The sequence below is a fragment of the Camelus ferus genome, chromosome 11 (assembly GCF_009834535.1).
Source record: "Camelus ferus isolate YT-003-E chromosome 11, BCGSAC_Cfer_1.0, whole genome shotgun sequence".
Classification (NCBI taxonomy): Eukaryota; Metazoa; Chordata; class Mammalia; order Artiodactyla; family Camelidae; genus Camelus; species Camelus ferus.
Window position 1 is genome coordinate 29,548,309 of NC_045706.1, and position 22,381 is coordinate 29,570,689.

The 22,381-nt window shown below is 45.8% G+C and overlaps 1 protein-coding gene across 2 annotated transcripts in view; it reads left to right on the forward strand.

Annotated features, from left to right (window-relative positions):
- PDLIM1 (PDZ and LIM domain 1) overlaps positions 1-22,381 on the forward strand; it is a 41,621-nt gene that overhangs the window by 13,038 nt on the left and 6,202 nt on the right. For both annotated transcript variants that reach the window (XM_014565522.2, XM_032491284.1), the window contains exons 2-5: positions 5,396-5,547; positions 7,171-7,255; positions 10,863-11,062; positions 21,174-21,325. In XM_014565522.2, coding sequence (XP_014421008.1) covers positions 5,480-5,547; positions 7,171-7,255; positions 10,863-11,062; positions 21,174-21,325 — 505 coding nt within the window. In that variant the 5' untranslated portion in view covers positions 5,396-5,479. The remainder of the gene's footprint in view (positions 1-5,395; positions 5,548-7,170; positions 7,256-10,862; positions 11,063-21,173; positions 21,326-22,381) is intronic.

A 22,381-nucleotide genomic window follows, 5' to 3' on the forward strand; every position in this document is an offset into this window, starting at 1 on the left:
TGAGGTAGAGAAAAATTAAATTAATAGCTGTAAGAATAATGGTACATGGTGACTGGTCCCAGGTTTCTGTGTTTGGGGTAGTAGAGTGTGGTGAGGACTGTGAGTAAATGCAGAGTGTCTGCCTCTGCTCAAGAGGGCAGAGTCATTTAAATTAAAAGAGAGCCAAGATTGTAGCCTGGGTTCATTTCATGGGCCTCCAGCTTTTGATCTTGAGCCTAGGGAGTTAAAGGATCCCCATCCAGCTGTCAATAGAACATGTAAGTTTAAGTGGAACTGCCTTCTGACAGGTCCTCTGGGGAAGCCAGCCTCAGAATGGCTGGCCTGGAGGCTGAGTGGACGACCCCTTGAATGGGTCTGCTTCTTGCAGCTGCCATAAGAGAACAGCTGTCCGAGGCAGGCACCTTCATCTCAGCAGAGCTGAGGTTCAGTGGTTGTTTCTTGGCAGTAACTGGGCAGTTGAGTCAGAGGCTATGTTTAATTTTCTTTGTTGTTCCCCATTGTTTCCCAGATGAAGTACAGGCTTGTTAGAAAATAACAGAGCTCTTACAGCCTGGTCTATGTTGACATCTTCAGGCTCATTCCCTTCCTCTCCCTTCACTTCCTGTGTTTTATCCATGCTAGTCCACATGCTGTTCCTGTAAGCTGCATGGTCTTCCCTGCCTCCTATAGTGCCTTTGCACAATTTTAGGCAACACCTCCTCCAGGGAGTCTCCCCTGATTCCACCTTTAGGCTCCCATTGTCTGTTTACTTGTTTTTGGTCCAGCATTAATCAGCTGTTGTACATAACTGTCTGCCCCAGGAGATAACTGCTCTCTGAGTTAGACAGTGCCTGAATCATCTCATATAATCCTCATGACAGCCTTCTGATGTCAGGACTGTTGTCATTCCTGTTTCGTAGATGAGAAGAGTGAGGCACACAGAGGTGTAATATCCCACTCGAGGATACTTAGCTCCCAAGCGCCAGAGACAGGACATGAATCCTGGCCATCTGACTTGAGATGCCACATCTTAATCAGTTAGCTACACTGTCTTTCAGTGTGTACTTAAGGAATGTCTGTCTGATGAGTAAATGAATGAGAGAAAGGAGGAGGTAACAGAGGAGGGATAAAATAGATACATGCCCTTATACAGAGGAGGAAAGTAATCTTTTAATTTGTCACAGCCAGTGAGTATGCATCCAGTTCTGTATAACAGTGATACTTCGTTACTTAGATGTAAATCGAAGAAAGTGGGAGAGCTACCTTGTAGTCCTACTCTATGCCATTTAGAAGTGAAATTCTATGAACCTTATGTGCTCAGGAGCTGAGCAGCAATGCACAGGCTTTGCAGGTGTGTTGGAACTTGCAGGATGGGGTGGATGTACAGATTGGCCCCTGAGCAAAGTGTCTGCCTAGGAGGGTGGGATGGAGCAAAGGATGAGGGAGATGTGAGTGAATTCTGCAGAAAACAGCAGATTGTTCATTTATGGAGATTGTGCCTAAACCCATTTATTCTCATGCAGCAGGAGTTGTGTGAGCAAGTTGTATGGTGTCTGGGGAAGAAAGCTGCAAGAGGGTTTTTGAGGATATCCGTTGAGCTAATGGGCCCGTTTCTTTGGTGAAGAGTATAGGATTTCTTTTTTAAAAATTGAAGCTGACTCCATTATGAGCTGGTTCTGATGGAATTTGGCGGTCAGGAGGAAATTAGAATAGACAGTGTGGTGTACTGGGTTAAGTGGATGAACTTTGGGGCCCCACAGCCCACCACTCACCAGCTGTGTAACCGCAGGCAAACTGCTTAACCCTGTCCCTCCACTTCCTCATCTGTGATGATGCAAATAGTGTTGGCCACCTGATAGCATCGGGAGAGGATCGGTAAATTAACCCTTGCCAGACACTTAAAACTCATCAGCTGCTGGATATTGTTATGATTATGATGATGTTATGATTATGGTGCGCAGTAAGGGTTGGAATCCTCTGTCCAGGACTGGAAGTAACTGGAGTTGGAGGCATAGCCAGCCCTTCTCTCCTGAGGTCTTTTCGGTTCTGATTTGGGTATTTTATAAGGGGCCCAGGTGAGGCCAGAGCAATGGAGGTGACGGTCCCATGGGTGGAGGGACAGGGGTTTCTGACACTCCAGTTCCTTGCTTAGAAGATCACAGCAGATGAGTCTTCTCACTTTGGGGTTTCTTTTTGACTCTGACAGTGGGGTTTGGAGCCTTTTGCTTGTGGCATTGTGGTAAAGCAGAAAGGGAATGGAATTTGGAGTGAGGAGATCTGGTTTCAAGTCCAGGCTCAAGCCTTGAGCTGTGTGAACTTGAGTCAGTCACAGCTTCTCTGTGAGTCTCAGATTCCTCATCTGTAAAATTATCTTCTATGTTGCTGGTGAGGTCATTGTTATTACTATCTCAAATAGGACATTGTATCTGAAGGAGCTTTATAAAAGGCAAATCCCATACTTCGTTTAAATCTATTTTTTCCCCAGAAATAGATGGCTCATAAAAGAATGTGGACTTAGTCTGTTTATGTGCCATTCCACCTGAGTCCTGTCTGATGATGTTATCTTGTAACTTTTTGAGATTTCCTTTGGCTTCCCATGAGTTTGACTTAAAAAAAAAAAAATCAGACCGAAAGATAGGATGGCTAGGCCTTGATTACTCAGAGTTAGGGCTCTTAAGACTGGTTCTAGCTTGTCCAGGACCTGTCCGGATGTACTTAGCAGAAATGCCTCACCTACAAGACAGTTTGAACCAAACGCTGAAAATTCCAAAGTTCTTAGCAACTGAGCATATGAACGTAAAAAGAATTTCTATTTTCATGTTCTCAAGCTTTTTACCACCCGCCAAATTTCATCATTTTAGTTTGTGAGTGGTCACATTCCAGGAAAGCAGTGTTGGGGAAAATGGTTATTTGATTCTTTTTGAAATAGTCTCTTTTTTTTTTAATGGATAAACTAGGGCAGCGTAATTACATATTTAACAACGCTGGATGTTTTGGATTCAGTTATTCATTGGACACATTTATTGAGCACCTACTACATGCCAGTCACTGTGCCAGGCACTGGGGATACCCCAGCACCACAGGCAGACAAAATCTTGCCCTCACACACCTTACCATTTAGTAGGCTCTCAAACATTACATAAAGAAATCCACAAAATAGATATGCAAACCTAATGTGACAAGTGCCTTGAAGAAGAAGAGAGTGTATGAAAGGGTGACAGGGGATCCAGCTTAGATTGGATGTCAGGGAAGCCTCTGTGGGAAGGGTCACTTAAGCTGAGAGGTTAGTCAGGTAGTAGCTGCAGCAGGTGCTAAGGCCCTGAGGCAGGAAAAAAAGTAAGGAAGCCCCTGTAGCTAGAGCTTGGTGGAGGAATGGCCTAGTGAGGGCGAGGAGGGAGGCATGGTCCTTAGGGGCCTCACTTAATGATTTGGGATTTTATCCAAGGGGACTTCTAACACCAAAAGAGTTGATCATGATGAATGACTTCCATCAGGCTGCTCTCCCTGGAGACAGAGTTCACCAACCCAAAACTATAGCTAATCCCAAATAAAGTGATACTTAGGGCCATTTTGGAAACAAGGGGGTCTGTGTTGTTCTTTAGAAAAAAAATGAAATATACATGTAGTCACACCAGCTAAGTCTTCTCAGGAAGACAGGCAGAAGATGAGAGGAATTTGTTTTTACTGCACGTACTGAGTGACTCAGAGCTAACTCCCTGAAGTCAACTGAAAGAAGGGAGGCCTACGCTCGCCTGTATAAAATGCCTTTTCCCAGGGGCTGTGTGAGAAGGAGATCTGAACCTTGGATTGGGGGCTTTCATTTTCTAAAGGCCAGATCTCTGGTAAACAGATGATGGGAAAGCCAGAAAGGAAGGTTAGAAGGTCAGGATCTCTGCACTGGTTTCCACATCCTGCTACATTCCAGGGGTGTTTTGCCTGATAAAGTCATAATGTGTCCGAACCGGAAGGGACCTCAAGTTATCCACTCCTAATTTTGTGGGGTTGGGGCGCTGGTGGGGGGATGGACCGTGACAGCAGCATCCCACCAGCCACCTTAGAAGGGTCTTCAGTTTGGCAAGACCTGATTGGAGACTGGCTCCTGAAAACTGTGTCAGATATGGAGGCTTAGAGCAAAAGCCTTGTGTTCTGGTTCAGTGTCTTGAAAGGCCTCTTGCCTGTGGTTCAGCCTTATGGAGACACCCAGGTGTTCACAAGATCTTCCTCCCTGGGCTGCCAGGAGTCAAGGGCCTTCTCCAAGGCGAGGCCAGAACCCTGTGGGGCCTGGGAGTCTGGGTATGTTACCACCACTCTGCTCTGGGATGGCTTGGACTTCCCATCAAGGAAGGTCTTTTAATGTCAAAGTCACGGGACTGACTCTGGAATGATTTTTATTTTTAGTGTACCTTGGTTTAGAAAACACCTAACAGTAAAAATAACTCTGACGTTAGTACTACTTCAAAATGAGTTTATATATTCACTTGAAAAATAGTTGTGCATCTCTGTGTGAGGCAAGATATTTATTCAGGTCACGTGCAGTGCTCAGTAGGCAGATGGATTTGACAACCCACCGCAGTCACTGGTTGGCTTCCCCCAAGCATTGGTGGCCCATAAGTTGGGAACCATGGTTTAGAAGCTTTGGCCTGTAGAAAATCAGCCACCCAGAGGGCCCGACCCTAATAGTCAGCTTCCTGTCTGAGAGCATATGAACCAGTATAAACCTATACTATCATATTTTAAAATATTCTTTGTTGCTCTTTTCAACCATAAAAGTAATTCAAGCTCACTGTAAAAACCAAAAACATTGCAGAAATGTGAAACTGTGAACAATTTGGTATGCAATGTTCCAACTTTTTTTCTGTGCATAAATAACATTGATTATTAAGATTTTTAATAGATATAGGATGTCTCTCTGTTTAATAGATATATAATGTTCTCTAAGTGTGTGTGTGTGTGGTGTTTAAATGTAATTGGTGACTTATTTTAAGGAAGTAACAAGATTCTGGGAAGAATATTTTGGTCTGGTTTAGGGTTTGAGTCCTGGCTCTGTATTATACTAGTAGGATGACTAGTAATACAGTAGTGTACTAGTTGGGTGATCCCAGGTAAGTCACAGATCTTTCTAAGCCTCAGTCTTCTGGTCTCTAAAATGGGGACCTGTGAGGGAACTGATACTTGCTGGCCTTTCTCACAGGGTTATTGTAAGGATCTGATGGGATGGTTTGTAGAAAAGGACTCTTTGTAAACCATAATGTGTTACATAACCACACAGGATTGTTATTATTGAAACTTATGATCTCAGCCCTCATTCCTTTTTAACTACTTTGATCCACATCAGTGAATACTTAAGCCAGCGGTTACTTACTCAGTGGTTTCCTTGGAGACAAGTAGTAACTAGCTTGCTCTCTTCTTTCCCTAGGTTACTCCCGGAAGCAAGGCTGCTATTGCTAATTTATGTATTGGAGACGTGATCACAGCCATCGATGGGGAAAATACCAGCCATATGACACACTTGGAAGCTCAGAACAAAATCAAGGGCTGCACAGAAAACATGACGCTCACAGTAGCCAGGTGAGGCCCGTGGAAACACTCGTTCATTTCTGGGTGAGCTGAAGCTGCTCGTGGGCAGGGACTGCCTCAGCTATTTCCGAACCCCCAGCACCCCCAGCTCCGTGCCACGTGTGCTGTGGGCAGGCTGAGAGGCCTGTGGAATTGGAATTTCAGGCTGCGCGTTCTCCTCTCTGGTTGCACAGGGCTTCCCGTAGGGTGGGCATCTTTCGCTAAGATACCTGCTCTTTCACTTGATCCAACACAACTGACCAGAATTTTGAGGAAAGGAAATCAGTTACATACTGTCAGGTCTAATGAAATGAAGATTTCTTCCTGGACACCATGAAGAATCTACTTCGGATGCTGCTCCTGCCACGCCACACAGAGCAGTGACAGGAGGTTACAGTAGCAGAAAGACTGCGACACCTTAGACAAAGTGCGGAGTGTAAGTTTAAGTTCACTGTGAGGAAGGAGAGCTGGGGCAAGCGTTCTCCACAGGCCAGCGAGTGAGGAGAACCCACTGGGAGCTGTAACTGGGGCAGAACGCCCATTCCTTTTCCGTTTAGTCTTGGCAAGTGTCCTGCGAGGGCAGGGTCTCAGAAGTGATTTGGTTCAACCTCTGTGGCTCCCTGTTTCCTGTTGGATCAAGTTCACATTCTTCGTTCTGATCTCCTGTTACCGCGTCTTTAATGTCTCATTAACCTTAGCTCTCATGGTACTTCATCATGAACCCTTTGCTCTCATCTGCACAGAAGCTTTATTGCTTTCTTCTCTCTTATGCTCCAGGACTGGCGGGAGACCACATATGGGGCAGGATGTCAGAATATCTTGTACACTTAGAGACCTACCCCCATGGGAGGTGCACCATTTTATTATGTCTTCTCAAAAACACATTTACCTCTTACTCTTGTCTTCATTTCTATCTTAGTCCAAATCCTCTCCCTCAAGACATCCATCCATCTACCCATTCATTCATTCATAGGTTAATTGGTTTTTTGGATCCATTTAACAACAAATTGAAAAGCTACATCTTACGTCTATCTGGCACTGTGCTAGGCAGTCTGGCAATACAAGGATAAGCACAAACATTCTCTATCTGTAAGACTGAGAAAATGCTATACTCATGAAAACGGAGACAGGGCTGAGAGTGTTACTCTGTGACTGGTACAAAGAAATCCTTTCCAAGCTCAGGAAAGGAGGCATCACTTTTATTTGGTCCAGACATGCTTCATGAGTAAGTTGGTTATTTGGTTTGGGTCAAGAACACTGGGAAAGATAGAGAAGCTCGGGCCATCCTGGGCAGAGGTGGGGTGGCATGGGGCACGCTCAGGAGCACAGAGGAGACCAGGGTGGCTGGGGATCAGGGACACAGAGAGGAGTCGGGGAGGATGAGGCTAGGAGAAGTGCCAGCATCTTGGGAAATCCCTTGGGGCTGAGCACAGGCAGCCATAGACATGACGTCATTAGATTGGTGTTTTGGAAAATCATGCTGGGGGCAAATTGGAGGGGAAGGCAGGGGGAGGGGGCAGCAGAGTACCAGTTCAGAGGCTAGTAGACAAGCAAGAGGGACACTCTCCTACCCCGTTTTTTGTATATATTATTTATTTAGCATGCATGAACAACAGCTTTGTTGATCTGTTGCAGATCTGAACAGAAAATCTGGTCTCCTCTGGTGACAGAGGAAGGGAAACGTCACCCATACAAGATGAATTTAGCCTCTGAACCCCAAGTAAGTACTTGGTCACCAAGGCCATCGCTCTCACCACCCAGCATCCTTTCCGCTTTTGACACAGCTCAGCACCCTCCTGTTTTTCCTGCCCTGGAGGCCTGGGGATACGAGGGCGGTGAGGGCCCTCCTCTGGAACCTGGCTCTTGTTAACTTCTTCCCGTAAGGGAACTGCAAGAGGAAAGGGCTGGAAAACCCCAGGGCAGTGACGCCAGGACCTGGGCTGGACATAGCGGTTAGGAAGGGGATATGGGAAGCGGGTGGAAGCCTTCCTGTATAGAGCTGGGTGGCAGGACCGTGGAGAATAAAGGTGTTGACTCAGCTCATGATGGATGTCAGATGCAAATGAATCGTGCCAGGGATAAGAGAAGTTTGGGCCCTGAGGCCTGGAGCCTAGAGGAACTCCAGGGAAGTTTAGTAGTAATCCTGTCTCACTGTCTGGTTTCCACGAGCCTTAGAGTGGAGATCTCTAGTTTCCTTGCAGTGAGACCCTAAAATTACTAAAAGTGATCATTCATATTGGAAAATGTGCTAGGGAGTCAGTGCACAATTCAAGGGAAAAACGTGAAGAATGTTTAAACATCTCTGTGAAATTCCTCACCCTGACATGCTACTTTTCACAAAGTGTGTCTATTGAATAAATTAATTATTAGTGATGCCTTAGTAGGCAAGTTGATAGTGGCTTTTGAAAACTTTTAGGCTGGTTTGTGATTGTTCTACATTTAGGGCCAGTTGAAGATTTGAACTTTTAATTATTTATTTCCTAAATTTTGGACACTTTCATTTTTATGGTGTACTGAGAAATAATCAAAAGATAACACATAGCTATCTTTTATACATAAAGCAGAAACTTGTATGAAATTGAACTCATGAACTCACTGGGTACTTCAGTGTGAGTGAATTGAGTGTGTGTAAGTGATAGTTTCTCAGATGGCTTCTGCTAAAATGTCAGAAATGCAGTCACACAAAATTTTTCCCATTAATACAATAAAAATCATACTTAAGAATCCTAAGAGCCACTTTAAGGATCATTTTGTATCTGCCATTTCAAAACTGATATGACCGTACTATTCTGTACAGCTCCTCTAAGGAAAGTTCGTAAGAGGCATTCAGTCTATAAATTGGCAGTTGTATGAACTAATATATAACATGCCACCGTCAATTCCAGTTTCCCGGGGAGCTAGCTCTCAGCCACTTCATTAGATTTACATTGAATGTGAGCTTTTAATGTGTTAAGTTCTCATGTGTTTTATAATACATAAGGAATGACTTTGTTTTAATTTGGTTTATCTAAAATCCTAATTTCACTTCAATAAGGCAAGACTTAAATTCTAGTTATAGTTTTTATATGCATTATACTTGAATTCTCATCTTAAACATATAATCTGAATACCTATATTAATAGTTCGAAGGTGGTTTCCTTCAGATTAAAAAAAATTTTCCAACACTTTAACATCTAATTTGAGTGTGTTTTCCTTTTGATTCCAGTAATTCTTTGTTTGTATGAAAAACTTCCCACCTCTCATTTTTCCAGTCTTCCACTTCCAGTCATTCTGAAATAGAGTGAGTAACAGCAGAGTTCATCTATAATTAAAGGATCTGTTCCTTCATGTAATGCCAGCCAACACCCCAGCTTATCTGAGGTCATTGTAGTTACACACCTAGTTTATATTTCCTCATTATTGAGTTTCCTTGGAGACTGATACATACAAAGCCCAAACAATTACATCATCCCTTCCAGAAGGCCGGCCCTGAATTAACCGCCTGACTTCTGGAAAGACCAGTATTCACATGGGATAAAGAGATAACTCCTTTTATGTACAAAAGAGATATATTCTTGGGAGGTTCTCTAGAAAGTGAAAATCAGAATTTCCAACCGGCATTTTCTACTAAGTTCCATTCTACTGAAAATGTGTTTCTGCGGAGGAAGGAGGGAATGACATTATACTGGGGGCTCAGAGAGAGATATAACTTGCCCAAAGCTGAACAAGAAGCAACAGGGATAAAACGGAGCCAAGACAGAAACATGAGGGCCCTTCCCTGGTGCTCAGCATCCTGTGCTGCTCCTAGGAGTTGCTGTGGGGAAGGAGAGAGGAGGGGAGGACCGGGATCCAGGCTGCCACCGTGTGTCTGACCCACTGTGCCGCCGTGTAGCTGCTGACGTGGGCCCGAGGCCAGGCCACCCGTCTGGAAGCCTGTTGCCATTAGTGACCTGTTATTATGCCTTGGGATAGTTGTGCTGTAAAACTTACTTAACCATTCTTTGAAATATGCTGAAGTTATTTGCTTAGCTAATTATACTTCCTCTTTTGTGAGTTATCTGTACATGCTTAGTTTTGTCCAAAATGGATAAAGTCAACTCAGTGTAATTTATACTGTAAAACTGCACCGATTGTGACGTGTGGAAGAGCCTATCTGAACAATGAAAAAGAAACCTTCATCATCAACCTATCCTCATGTTGTCCTGTTTTAGGGAAGTCAGTCAGTACGCAGTGAGTGAAGCTGGTGCTTTTCATCATCATTTTCTAAGAAAACATGAAAGACTTGAAGGTTTTAGTGAAGAAAGAAAAAAGAGGAAGAGCAACAGAGGGCAGGAACTCTTTGAGGGCAATCCTTCTGGGCCTGAGTGTTAAGAAAGAGGCCAGGGTTCAGGAAGATTTCTGGAGAACCCAGAAAATAGGACGTGCATTGAGTTTAGTAGGCTGACAGGAGCACGGTCTCACCCAGGAGCCGGGGGTTGAGCAGAACACCCCTTGATAACTGAGTCATCAGAAAAGCCATGATTTTTTTTTTAAGGGAGATTAGTTTAAGAAGTTTTTCAGGGTGTTTGTAAAGAAGCTCCAAGGTGTTGTAGCTGTAGTAATTATCCTGGCATTCCATGGGGGTGGAGGGCGTGCTCTCAAATTACAGAAAGAGGGGACTGAGCACAGGAGGAACTAACTCAGAGCCCTTTCCTGCAGCTCCCCTGGGCACCGCCCTGAAACAGGTATCTCCATCCCTCCTTCTCTCCCGCCTTCTATCTGGCCTTGGCCTTCTCCCCTGGTAATGCCCCTAAAGCCCCCTTCTGTCAGAGCCCCGCAGCCTCTCTGCCTAGTCAGCAGCTGCTTCACTGATGACACCACATCCCTCTTATCTTGCTTGTCTAAACTGCTCTGCTCTGGGGAGTTTATCTTCACCTTTTATCGTCTCCTACTCTGCACTGGCTGAAGTGTGATGCCGATTCCTCTCTTCCTGGTACTTAATTCCTATGGAATGTGCCTTGAAAGGGTGTTTTCAGCTCCACCTTGGATCCTGACAGCCCAGAGCATCAAGGGGTGTCCTGCCTGGGGCTACCCAGCAGGAGATCAGGCTTTGCTAGGCTTCCGGGGAAAATCAGGAGGTAGAGCTGGCAGGAGAACCTGCACACCTGCACACGTGCCTGGCTTGCGTGACATCTCCAGGCTTGCCCTGTGTCTGATGGGTTTGTCAGAGCCCCTCTGCTAGAGATTGGCGTTGAGCCAGGGCCAATGTAGCTCATCGGAACACCCCTCTCTGGGAGTCAGCCTGCACCGTCCATCGAGGGGTGCCTTTTGGATGCCCCCTTGATTTCTCTTCTGTACTCTGCCTGCAGGAGGTCCTACACATAGGAAGCGCCCACAACCGGAGTGCCATGCCCTTTACCGCCTCGCCTGCCTCCAGCTCTGCCCCCAGGGTCATCACAAACCAGTACAACAACCCAGCTGGCCTCTATTCCTCTGAAAACATCTCCAACTTCAACAACGCCTTGGAGTCAAAGACGGCAGCCAGCGGGCAGGAGCCGAATGGCAGAGCGTGAGTAGGCCCCTGCGTTCTCCTCCAGGCCAGTCCTGGAAGAGGCATTTCACACCAAGGCCTCCCTCGTCCAGGCAGCAGGGAGGAGGTTCAGCCACTAGCCCAGGGAGAAGAGTGTCTACTCTTTCTGTATTCATCTTCCTCACCTCTAAAACCAGGGCGATACCACCCGCCTTGTAGGGTTGTTGTGAAATTAGAAGTAATTTGCAAAATGCCCAGTACTATGTCTGACACACCAGTTCACGGAGACCTGTGTTACTGTTGTCCTGATTTCTGTGGTCATCATCTTCCTCTAAGTGACCCATCTTCCTTCCTTGATAGCCCTGATGCTTCCTGAGAAATCCAGTTTTTATAGTTGGGGGTTTCTGCTTGTGTTCACCATCTGATCTGAGCAAGGGATCAGTACCTCATGATACAATTTTTGGTGAAGCAGTGTTTATTGTTTTCCCCTAGAGTGGCCCAGTGGAAATAATAGAAACAAGAGAAGTCCATGAGGATATAAATATGTGTCTTTGGAACAGGTTCAGATCTGGGGCAGAGGCAGAGGTGGGGTTGCAGGTAGACGGGGTGGAGAGGTCTAGGGAAGCGTCTTGCTCAGGACTGGGGAGGCCTGTCCCCTTTGGCTGTAGCTGCCTCTAAGTCTTTATTTAAAGTATCCCCTGTGTCTTCCCAGCAGAGGGGCCCTGGAGTTGCCTCCATACCAAACTCTGAAGATGAATCTAGAAACACTGAGAACACTGCAGCTCCTCACAAAAGAACTGGGTTTGAGGATGGAGAGTAAGAGATGGGACCAGTTCTCTGTGGGTGAAAAGGTGACGGACTAGGTTACGAGTTGCGATCTTATATGCCCAAAGGTGGCAGGGAAGACAAGGACTCAAAGGCAGGGCTCTGAGTGCAAACAGCAGGGAACAGAGTGGCCCGTGGCAGCTAGACCATGCATTACCCGTCCAGAGGGGCAGCCTCTCCTTGGCTCCGGCTGGATGCCACATGCAGGCCTAGCATTCCCATTTCTTTCTTTCTTTCTTTTTGCAAATATTTGGGAATTTTTTCATATGCCTTTTTTTTTTAATGATTCTCATTTTAAATGATTAATCTCATTGAAACAGAAGTCAGAAAGCCTCTCTTATGTGAAATCTGATTTTTAGATGTTAGTGACAGTCGAATTTGTTGGCAAAAACCATGTGATCCAAACTTGTCTGATCTCAGAGGATCTCTCCCACGTGGAGTCCTCAGTTCTTGTATTCACTCTGAAGCCCATTTTGCTATTCAGTTTCTCTTCAATTCACCTTTGACCAGAATCTGTCCAGCTCTTAGGGTGATTAAATGGCAAACCCATTGCTCCAGATGCAGGTTAGGACAGGTTAAGGCATGAGAGGTTCCAAACTGCTTAAATGTTTGGAAAGAGCTGTTATGGGGACCCTCTCAAAGGCTTCTTGGCCATAGTGTGCATATGGTCCTTTTTCCCTGAAGAAGAGGGAAATGTTATTAGGCACCTGCACCCACTGCATGCAGGGCCCTGTGCCCAGCACCAAGAGGGCCCTGTGATTTCCTTTTAAGCTTCTTGGCCTAGGCCTAGTAGGGGAGACTTTTTACCGTGTGAATTTGGCTTTACAAGATGTTAGTGGTCATTGGCATTTATTGTGGTAACCAGGGCAGAGTGATTACTAATGATTCTTCCTCCAGTTCTGATGATGCTGCCCTTCAAGGTGACTGTGGGGGCCTTTGGGACACCTGAGAAAGAGTGCCATATTTGGCCCCCCGAGCTTTCCATGGATGCACCCTGAAGGGACGCTTTCTCTCAAGCAGCTCAGTGGAGAGTCAAGTGGTGGAAACATGGAGGACCGTGATCCCCGTTCTCTGGTGCTTTGGTGCTGGGGGAGGCTGAGAACATGACCCTCTTTTACTGTCTCAGCATGGAATGTTCCATGATCTGGATTTAATAACCCAGGAAATGACACATCCTTAATTGAAAGAGCTGCTACGCATTGGGAGAAATATGTGCCTGGGAAGTATTCTTGGTATGGCCTCGGCTGTTATGCCTTCATTAATGTCTTCTTTCTTCTCTCATGCTCCCCGCCTGCTCCCCATCCTCCGATCCAACACAATTAAATCTGAACTGTCTGGACACTGTGCAAGCCTTTCCTCCAGCCCCTGTCCCCTCCTGTCACAGACTTTTTGGCTACAGCAGCCTCTGAGTCTTTATCCAAAGTCTCCTTCCAGATTCTCTCAGCAGAGGGGGCCCAGCTTCTGTTCCACCCACAAGTCTCTGCAGATGAATCCAGAAACAGTGGGAATACCAGCAGCCCATGGCAGAAGAAGGGCTGTGCTCCCTGCGCCTGGGTCTCCGCCTACTGGTCTGGTCCTAGAGAGGCCACTTGTGCACATCAGCAAAGGAAATTTCTCGTGCAAACCCAGCAGCCACCAGATCATGTCGCTTGCTCCGTCAGCACAAGTCCCAAGCGCTCACCCCCAACTGTTTAGTCTGTGAAATTCGCTGAGGTTCCAGCACTTCATACTGCTCACTTCATACTTTGCATCTGAGGTCATCACTGATTCCCGGGGGCTCGCTCTGAGCTTCTTTGTCCCCTGCGCTTCAGAGCAGCCTGGTATGTGTGTGGCTGTCTGTCTGGTGGGACTTCCCAGGGCCCCGGCCCCATCAGACAAGAACACAGACAACATTGCCATTTCCACATGGAAATGGGAAGGCAGGCGAGAGGGTGTGAGAGGGTGCCCAACCTCCCAGCACACACTGTTGAGTGGGAGCACCTCTGAGTCAGGTCAGCTGAATAGTCATTTATTGAGTGCCTACTGTGTACCACGTGGGTGGAGGAAGTGTTGCTCTGTTCAGGAGAAGGCTGTCACCTGCCCTCTGACCTCTTTCCACTGAGTCGAGAGGCTCTGATCATTTTCTGGTGATTTAGGGCCTGGATTTCTTTATATATGTGATACTACTGGATACTTTCCTAAAGGTGCAGGCTTGGTAGATGGAGGCGCCTGAGCTTGAATTCCAGCTGTACCTCTTGCTAGCTGTGTGACCTTGGGCAAACCACGTAACTTCTGAAACTCTATCTCTTCTCCTATGAAGCCAATGATACAAACTATTTGACCACTGTTATTGAGAAATTTCAGTAAGATGTGCAAAGTACCCAGCGTGGTGCCTGGCCCCTGGCAGGTGCTCAGTAAATGCTAGTTATTACGGACTTCACCTCCCCCCATGGAGCTCCATGTGCATCCCTTCTGAGAACCAGGGGCTGCAGAGGGTAGAACCACGTAGACAAGCATCGTGGAGAAGACTTGGCTTTAACTTACCAGTAGACTTCTTCACTTCCCAGCATAGTAGCTTCAGTGCAGCCATCCAGTACACTTAATTACCTTGTGACGGGGTGGTCACCTCTTCACAGGCTTCCATAACCACCAGATACCAGCTCGTCTAGACTGTGCTCTCAGGCAAGCCCCCTATAGACTCATGAGGCAGATTTCTAAGCAGCCGCAGTGGAACTAAACGGGTGCATTCGGTGTTCTTTGTTCAAATGCTGTCAGAAGGATTATATTAGCCCTGACTTATTTGGAGCTGGGTCACGAGAAAACCTGTGGGGAAGGTGGTGACGTGCCCCTCTAAGTAAACTTGCCTCAGAGAACTCGCTCTGGAGGCCGGGGTCCTGCCTCTTCTCCTGGTGCGCCATTACTCCTTGGGCTTCTCATTAGGGCCAACGTCTAGGCCTTTGAAAACCGAAACTTAGGGAGCTTTCTGGCCAGGCTGCCCTTCCCAAAATGGTCACGTTGGGTTTCTCAGACTGGCGTATTCGGTGAACACTGGTGTTATCAGGTTGGTGCAGCTCAGGCATGAAGGGTTTTTCTGAATCAGCCTACATCCTTTATCCCCACCTACATAAAATCTGAGTATCACAGTCTCCTCTCCATCATTTCCGTCTTTGGGGGAAAACTTTTCTTAAACTTAACTGAACTTTTTATTTTGCAGTAATTATAGATTCACATGCAGCTATAGGAAACAATACAGAAAGATCCCCTATACCCTTTACCCAGTTTCCATCAAGGGTTACATCTGGAAAACTATAGCACGATATCAAAAATAGAATATTGACATGTATATGGCCAAGATACAGAACATTTCTGTCACCACAAGGATTCCTCAGATTCCCTTTTATAGTCACACCCGCTTCCCTCCCCGGGACCCCCCTTAACCCCTGGCAGCCCTGTCATCTTCTCTCCATTTCTCTAATTTTGTTATTTTGAGAAAGTTCTACTAATGGAATCACACAGTCTGTGACTGATTTATTTCATTTAGCATAATGTCCTCAGCATTCATGTTGCAGCATGTGACAGCATTTCCTTTTTTTTTCTTTACTGCTGAATAATATTTCATTATCTGAATATAACACATTTTCTTTATCCATTTATCTGTCAGCGGACATTTAGGTTGCTTCCACCTCTCAGCTCTTGTGAACAATGCTGCAATGAACATGAGTATGCAGAGATTTCTTTGAGAGCCTGATTTTAATTCTTTTGGATATATATCCAGAGGTGGGGTTGCTGGCTCATATGGTAGTTCTATTTTTAATTTTTTGAGAAACCTCCATAGTGGTTTCCATGGTGCTGCGCCATTTTACATTCCCACCAACAGTGCACAGGGTCCTATTTCTTCATCCCCATCAACACTTACTATTTTCTGGGTTTTTGTTGTTGTTGTTACTGGTTTTAGGTAGCAGCTACCCTAATGGGTGTAAGGTGATATATCTCATGGCTCTGATTTGCATTTCCCTGATGGTTAGTGAGCATCTTTTCACATGGTTGTTGTCCACTGTGTATCTTTTTGGAGAAACGTCAGTTCAAGTCCTTTGCCCATTAAAGAAATTGGGTTATTTGGGTTTTTTGTTTGTTTGTTTTGGGGTTGTAGGAATTCTTTATACACTCTGGGTATTAACCTTTCATCAAATATATGGTTTGCAAATATTTTCTCTCATTCCATAGATTGCCTTTTCACTCTATTGATTGTTTTCTTTGCTGTGTAGAAGCTTTTTAGTTTAATGTCCCGCTTGTCTAATTTTGATTTTGTTGGCTGTGCCTTTGGTGTCATATTCAAGAAATCATTGCCAAGATTAGTGTCATGAAGCTTTCCCCTGTTTTCTCTAGGAGTTTTATGGTTTCAGGTCCTACATTAAGTCTTCAATTCATTTTTAGTTGATTTTTGTATATGGTGAGATAAAGGTCCAATTTCATCCTTTTGTACACAGATGTCCAGTTTTCTCAGTACCATTTTTTGGAGACACTGTCCTTTCTGCATTATGTATCCTTGACATCTTTATCAAAGATCATTTGACCTTACATGCCAGGGTTTATCTTCTGGGCTCTGTATTCCGTTCCATTGGTCTATATGTCTATCTTTATGCCAATACCATGCTTTGCAATATGTTTTGATATCAAGAGATATGATACCTTTTATTTTTCTTCCTCAAGGTTTGGTTTTTTTTTTTTTTTTTTTTTTGGCTATTAAGGATCCTTTAAGATGCCATATGAATATTGGGATTCCCCCCCCCCCCCATTTCTGCAAAAAATGCCGTTGGGATTTAGATAGGGATTGCACTGAATCTGTAGATCGCTCTGGGTAGTAGGGACATTTTAACAATGTTGATTCTTCTAATCCATGAACATGGATGTATTCCATTTATTTGTGTCTTCAGTTTCTTTCATCAATGTTTCATAGTTTTCAGTACAAGTCTTTCACCTCCTCGGTTAAATTTATTTCTAAGTATTTTATTCTTTTGATGCTATTATACATGGGATTGTTTCGTTAATTGTCTTCTTGGATTCTTTGTTAGTTTATAGAAACACAATCAATTTTTGTGTGTTGATTTTATATCCTGTAACTTTGCTGAATTTTTTTATTAGTTTTAACAATTCTTTGGTGTGTGGAGGCTTTAGGATTTTCTACATATAAGATCATATCATCTGTGAACAGATACAGTTTTACTTCTTTCTTTCCAACTTGGATGCCTTTTATTTCCTTTTCTTGGTACTTCTAGTACTATGTCGAGTGGAAGTGTTAAGAATGGGCATCCTTTACCTTTTTCCTGATCTTGGAGGAAAAACTTAGTTTGTCAGTATTGAGTATGATGTTAGGTATAAGCTTGTCATACGCGGCCTTTATTATGTTGAAGTAGTTTCCTTCTATTCCTGGTTTGTTTAACATTTTTATCGTGAAAGTATGTTGAATTTTGTCACATACTTTTTCTGCATCAATTGAGATGATGTGGTTTTTGTCTTCAGTCTTCACTCTGTTAATCTAGTGTATTAATTACATTGACTGATTTTTGTATGTTGAGCCATCTTTGCCTTGCAGAAGTAAATCCCACTTACTCATAGTTTATAATGTCCTGTTGAATTCAGTTTGCTGAGGATTTTTGCATCAAGATTCATCAGGGGTGTTGGTCTGCAGTTTTCTCTTCCTGTAGTATCTTTGTCTGGTCTTGGTATCAGGGTAATGCTGGCCTCATAGAATGAATTTGTAAGTGTTCCCTTCTCTTCAGTTTCTTTTGGGAAGACTTTGAGAAGGATTGGTGTTAATTCTTATTTAAATATTTAGTAGAATTCTCCAGTGAAGCCATCTGGCCCTGGGCTGTTTGTTTTTGGGAGATTTTTGATTACTGATTTAAGTTTAAAAGAAAGTTAAAGAGCCCCTTATGTTCCCACTCTGGTCACTTCACTGTTTTGATGGAGTAGACTCTCATCCCTGGGTTACTGTCCCAGACCACGAGTGTGCTTTTTTCTCTGTCCCCCTTGACCTTCTGACCTTCGCCCAGCTACTCACTTGGCTGGAGCCAACCTTTGGGTCATAGAAGGTCTGCAAGCTCAGCCTCTGAAATCCTCCTGGAGACGAGCTCACGGGGAGTTTTCTTCTGATGTTCAAAAGACCACCGGCCTTACACGCCTGGCTCTGTGAGCCACATTGTCAGACAGGGAGTGGCCTGGCTGTGATGTCCCTGGGGAGGCAGTCCCTGAGGTCGGGGTCTAAAAGAGTGGGAGAAAATATTAAACATTTAATGAACTGATGTACATTCAGCGATGGGTCTGACTCAGGGAGGAACACGAACTAGGAAGCACAAAGAGTATAATGGATAGTTACTCCAAAGGAGCTGAACTTGATTAAACTCTTATATTTTGCTATTAAAATTATAAAGACTACGCTTACTTTTAGTGTTCCACCCTCACAAATTTTTCTTCTGGTGACTCAGTCATGTGTCTTACATTTTTTGAAACGTTATCACTACTGAATTCTTTCTTTCACTGCTGTTACTATATATAAAAAAGAGAGTGCTTTTTGGGGGGGATCCATTTCCAATGCATGTTTTTGTCCTAGAATTTTTTTGTAATACATTATGGTCTCATTTGTCCATACTTGAAGACAAGAGTTAGGCTTTGTGTCTTAGGATATGATTTTTAAATTAAGCAGATCAAAGGTTCACATAAGGTGATGGGTATTGAAAGTGCTTTATAAGTTGTCAAGTAGTAGAAAGATATCATCATTATTTGAGAATAAATAATAAATTGTTTCTTTTTTGTAATCATGGAAATATTTTGCAAGACTGTTTGCTGGAAGAATATGTGATGACCTTGTGGTTTGGGTTTGTCATTTTTAGCGTTCCCTTGGTGGCTTCCAGACATAACAACATACACCAAAGAAGGGGAAAAATTCTCCCCAAGAACATTCCATGGTCTGATCTTGATTTTAAAATAGTTCCAAGTGTAATAGAAAAAAATATTTGTCAAAATAACTGTAATACATTTATTATAGGGCAAGCTCAGAACTCAAGACCCAAAGAAAGAGGCATGTAACTCAGTTGACAGGGCTGCAAAGGTGGGCCAGAGGTAGACCATGGCCCCTGGTTCCAGCTACTCAAGGTGGGCCGTCGCCTACCTGGGGGATGGGAGTTTCCCACAGTTCCCTGTGGGTGGGAGGGAGAGAGACATGGGCAGGGACCCGCAGCTGTGGGCCGGCAGGGGTGGTGGCATCCCTTCCCCCTACTGCAGCCTGCAGAGTGACCAGCTAGTGAGTCTCTCCACTTGAATTTTGACCTGCCCTGACAGCAGCAGAGCATTCGTCACTCTCTGAGGGCTTTGTCCTCTATTGTGAGAACCTGGTTGTATTAAAGAGAAAACCTGGAGCTTCATCGAGGCGAGCGACCCTACTCCCAGCCGGGGACTTGAGTTGCATTTAAAATGGAATGTGAACTAATTACACAATGGGTGGGTGATAAATTGCACCACCCGCTGGTATTTCCATTTTGGCTCCACTGGGCACACTGTCCCTCTTCTCTTGAGAGTGTTAGCTTTTGAAAAATAAGGCTGAGAGTCAGGAGGTGGTCTGAGCCCAGGAGAGTGGACTGCCCAGTTCCCTAGCACAGCCCTGGGGGATTCCCTGTGACCCCGCAGGAGGAGGGAGAGGGTGCAGCAAAGAGGACAGAGGGACTTGATCCAATTGCCAACTTGCATTCACTTCCCGGACACCTGCTGAGCCCCGACCCTGTGCCAGGCACTGATCCAGGGGGGTATATGATGGTGACAGGACTGGCCAGGGCCCTGCCCTCTTGGAGCTTACTTTCAGGGGGGAGACAGACAAATAAAGAAACAAGTATAAGCTGGCAAGAGAGTGGGAAACGACATGGGGAGAGATGCAGCAGAGCAAGGGGGAAGAGTGATGGAGGTGGGGGCTCTTTTAAGTTGAGGGTCAGGGACTATCTGAGGAGGGACGTCTGAGCAGAGAGCTGAGTGGAACGTGGGGGCTACAGGGCTATCTGGGGAGGGAGGGTTCCAGGCAGCGGGAGCAGGACGTGCAAAGACCCCGAGGCTGGTGTTGTAGAAACCCCATGAAGGCCTATCTGCCTGGAATGAGCAAGGAGTGACAAGCTTTGTGTTTGGAGAGGGAAGCAGAGCCCCATCTTTGAGGGCCTTTTGACTTTTTGTAATGAATATTTACTCCAAAGGATATGAATTTGGTTAAGCTTGTGTTTTGTTATTAAAACTGTAAATATTTGGTTCTCAGTCAGATGAGAACACTTAAGGCATGTCATGACACAGTCTGATTCTCCCATTTAAAATGTAATCACTCCGGCCTCTGGTCAAAAGTAAGGCTGTCCTGGGGCTGAGAGTGGCAGCAGCAGGACAAGTTAGGAAGCCAGTCAGCTGTCCTGTGCACGGATGGCGTGGCTGGGACAGGTGGCGGAGGGGCGGGGTGAGAAGGGGTGGGACTCGGGATAGCCGGTCCAGGTAAAGCTGACTGGAGTCCACCTCCCTTTCACTCCTCCTTTCCAGAGACCAGGCAGCAATGGCTCCTCCCCTGGAACCTGGACCCCGGGGAACGAGGCTCCCAGCTCTGCCTGTCTCGTCCTGTTGTGGGGAACCCAGAAGGACAGGGGCGGCGTGGGCAGCAAGGCCTGGCTCGCCCAGTCTCCGGCCTGAGCTGGGGCCTCTGCCCGCTTCCTGACCTGCAACAGCATTTCAGTTTTCAAAGCACTTGCCTTTCTCATCCTTGCCAGCCATCTGTGAACGGGGCAGGGCAGACACTGTGACCTCTGCGTGGGAGGTGAAGAGACCACAGAGCCCCACCATGAGAATTATGAGAGTTTTTAGAGACAGAGAAGGCACTTTGATAGCATCAGGAAGAAAGAACACTGATTTCTGCCCTGGGGAAAGAACGCATGTGGCCCGCATGGAGGGGACCCAGCTGAGTATTTAGTGCTCAGGTGCCGTGGTTGACATTTTCCCTCTTCTAAATTTTCTTTTGCCATAATGTTGTTTATGTAACATTTATGTTGTTTCTGTGTTCAGAAAGAAGCACAGCATCACCATTCCATGGGATTAGGCCAAAAAGTAATTGAATTACTGAAACTACTGGGAAAATAGCCTCTTAGTGCGGGAGAGTGCATGGAAGCTCTGCCCACAGACAGCCCACAGCGTTGGCTGGAGTCTGAGGCTGTGTGAAGAGAGGGCTCTGTCCATTGGGATACTTTCTGTTCACCCTTCCTTTGGCGGCATCTTCGCGTAGATGGGGGTGCCCAGTGACACGTTCTAATGACCTTACGCACATTCCTTACAGCTTAGACCATTCTCAGCTTCCCAGCGGACTCGTCATCGACAGAGAATCTGAAGTTTACAAGATGCTTCAGGAGAAACAGGAGTTAAATGAGCCTCCGAAACAGTCCACTTCATTCCTGGTTTTGCAGGAAATCCTGGAGTCTGAGGAGAAAGGTAACCAGCCGTGTGTGTGGTCAGAGGCTCTTGTTCAAGGCCTGGGGCGAGGGATAGTCCTTGCTGCAACCCAGTGAACACAGCCCTGAGTGGGTGGAAATGGCACTGTGTGCTTTGGATGGTGTGGCCCTTAAAGTGCAAAAGCTCTTAAGGAGAGAGGACGTGAGCCCCCAGCCGGACCTGGCTCGCTGTTTCCTGTCACAGGAGCGTTGAGTGGTGGAGGCGGGGTGAGCTTGACTGTTGGGGACTCTGTTGGTCTGCCCCCAGGTCGCTCGTTTGGTTTGAGCCCACACACCCTGCTCCTGTGCCAGGTGGCCCATGTGGGTGGGTGGAGGCTGTGGACTACGACACACAGATTGAAATGAGTCAGCAGCATAGGGAAGCCAGGCGCCGGGCCTCCCTCTGGGGCCATGTGCTTATTCCTGCTTTGAGGTGGACGGCCTCCTGAGAGCCTGAGGGCCCCCCGTCTGGTCACACATACCCTCCTGGCCTCCACCACGTGACCTTAGGTGAGTCTCTGAACCTTTCCAGGCCTATTTGCTCATCTATCAATTGGGGATAAAATCCTTTCCTCTAAGAGTGTGAGGATCAGATGTCATAAATTGCACAAAACACCCATCACCATGAATGGCACAAAGTAGGTGCTTCTTAACCATTACGATGTTTGAAACCTCATCAAGACACTCCAGGCCAGCCTTCGCTTGCTTGTCCACGTGAGCTCTGATGCCCTTGGTGCCCAGGGCCCCCCGTGTGCCTCTGCAGGTCTCAGAAGATGTCTTTGCACCACAGACATCAGATACTGTGTCTAAAAAACAAAATAATTTTCAAATGGATAGCAGCAAGCTATCTCAGTGTAACAGCAACAGTGCATTATGAGAAATTTGAGGCATGTGGGTGTGTTGCCAAAGGGATGCTTTTTCCTCTTCTCACAAAGGTGACCTGTGAGCAGCAGCTCTCAGGCTGACCGATCTCCCAGGTGGTCATTCACAAGTGCCTTCTTATTCTCACCGTCAGCCTAGCTACCAGTGACTTCCAGAGAGTTGGGTTTTGCACCCT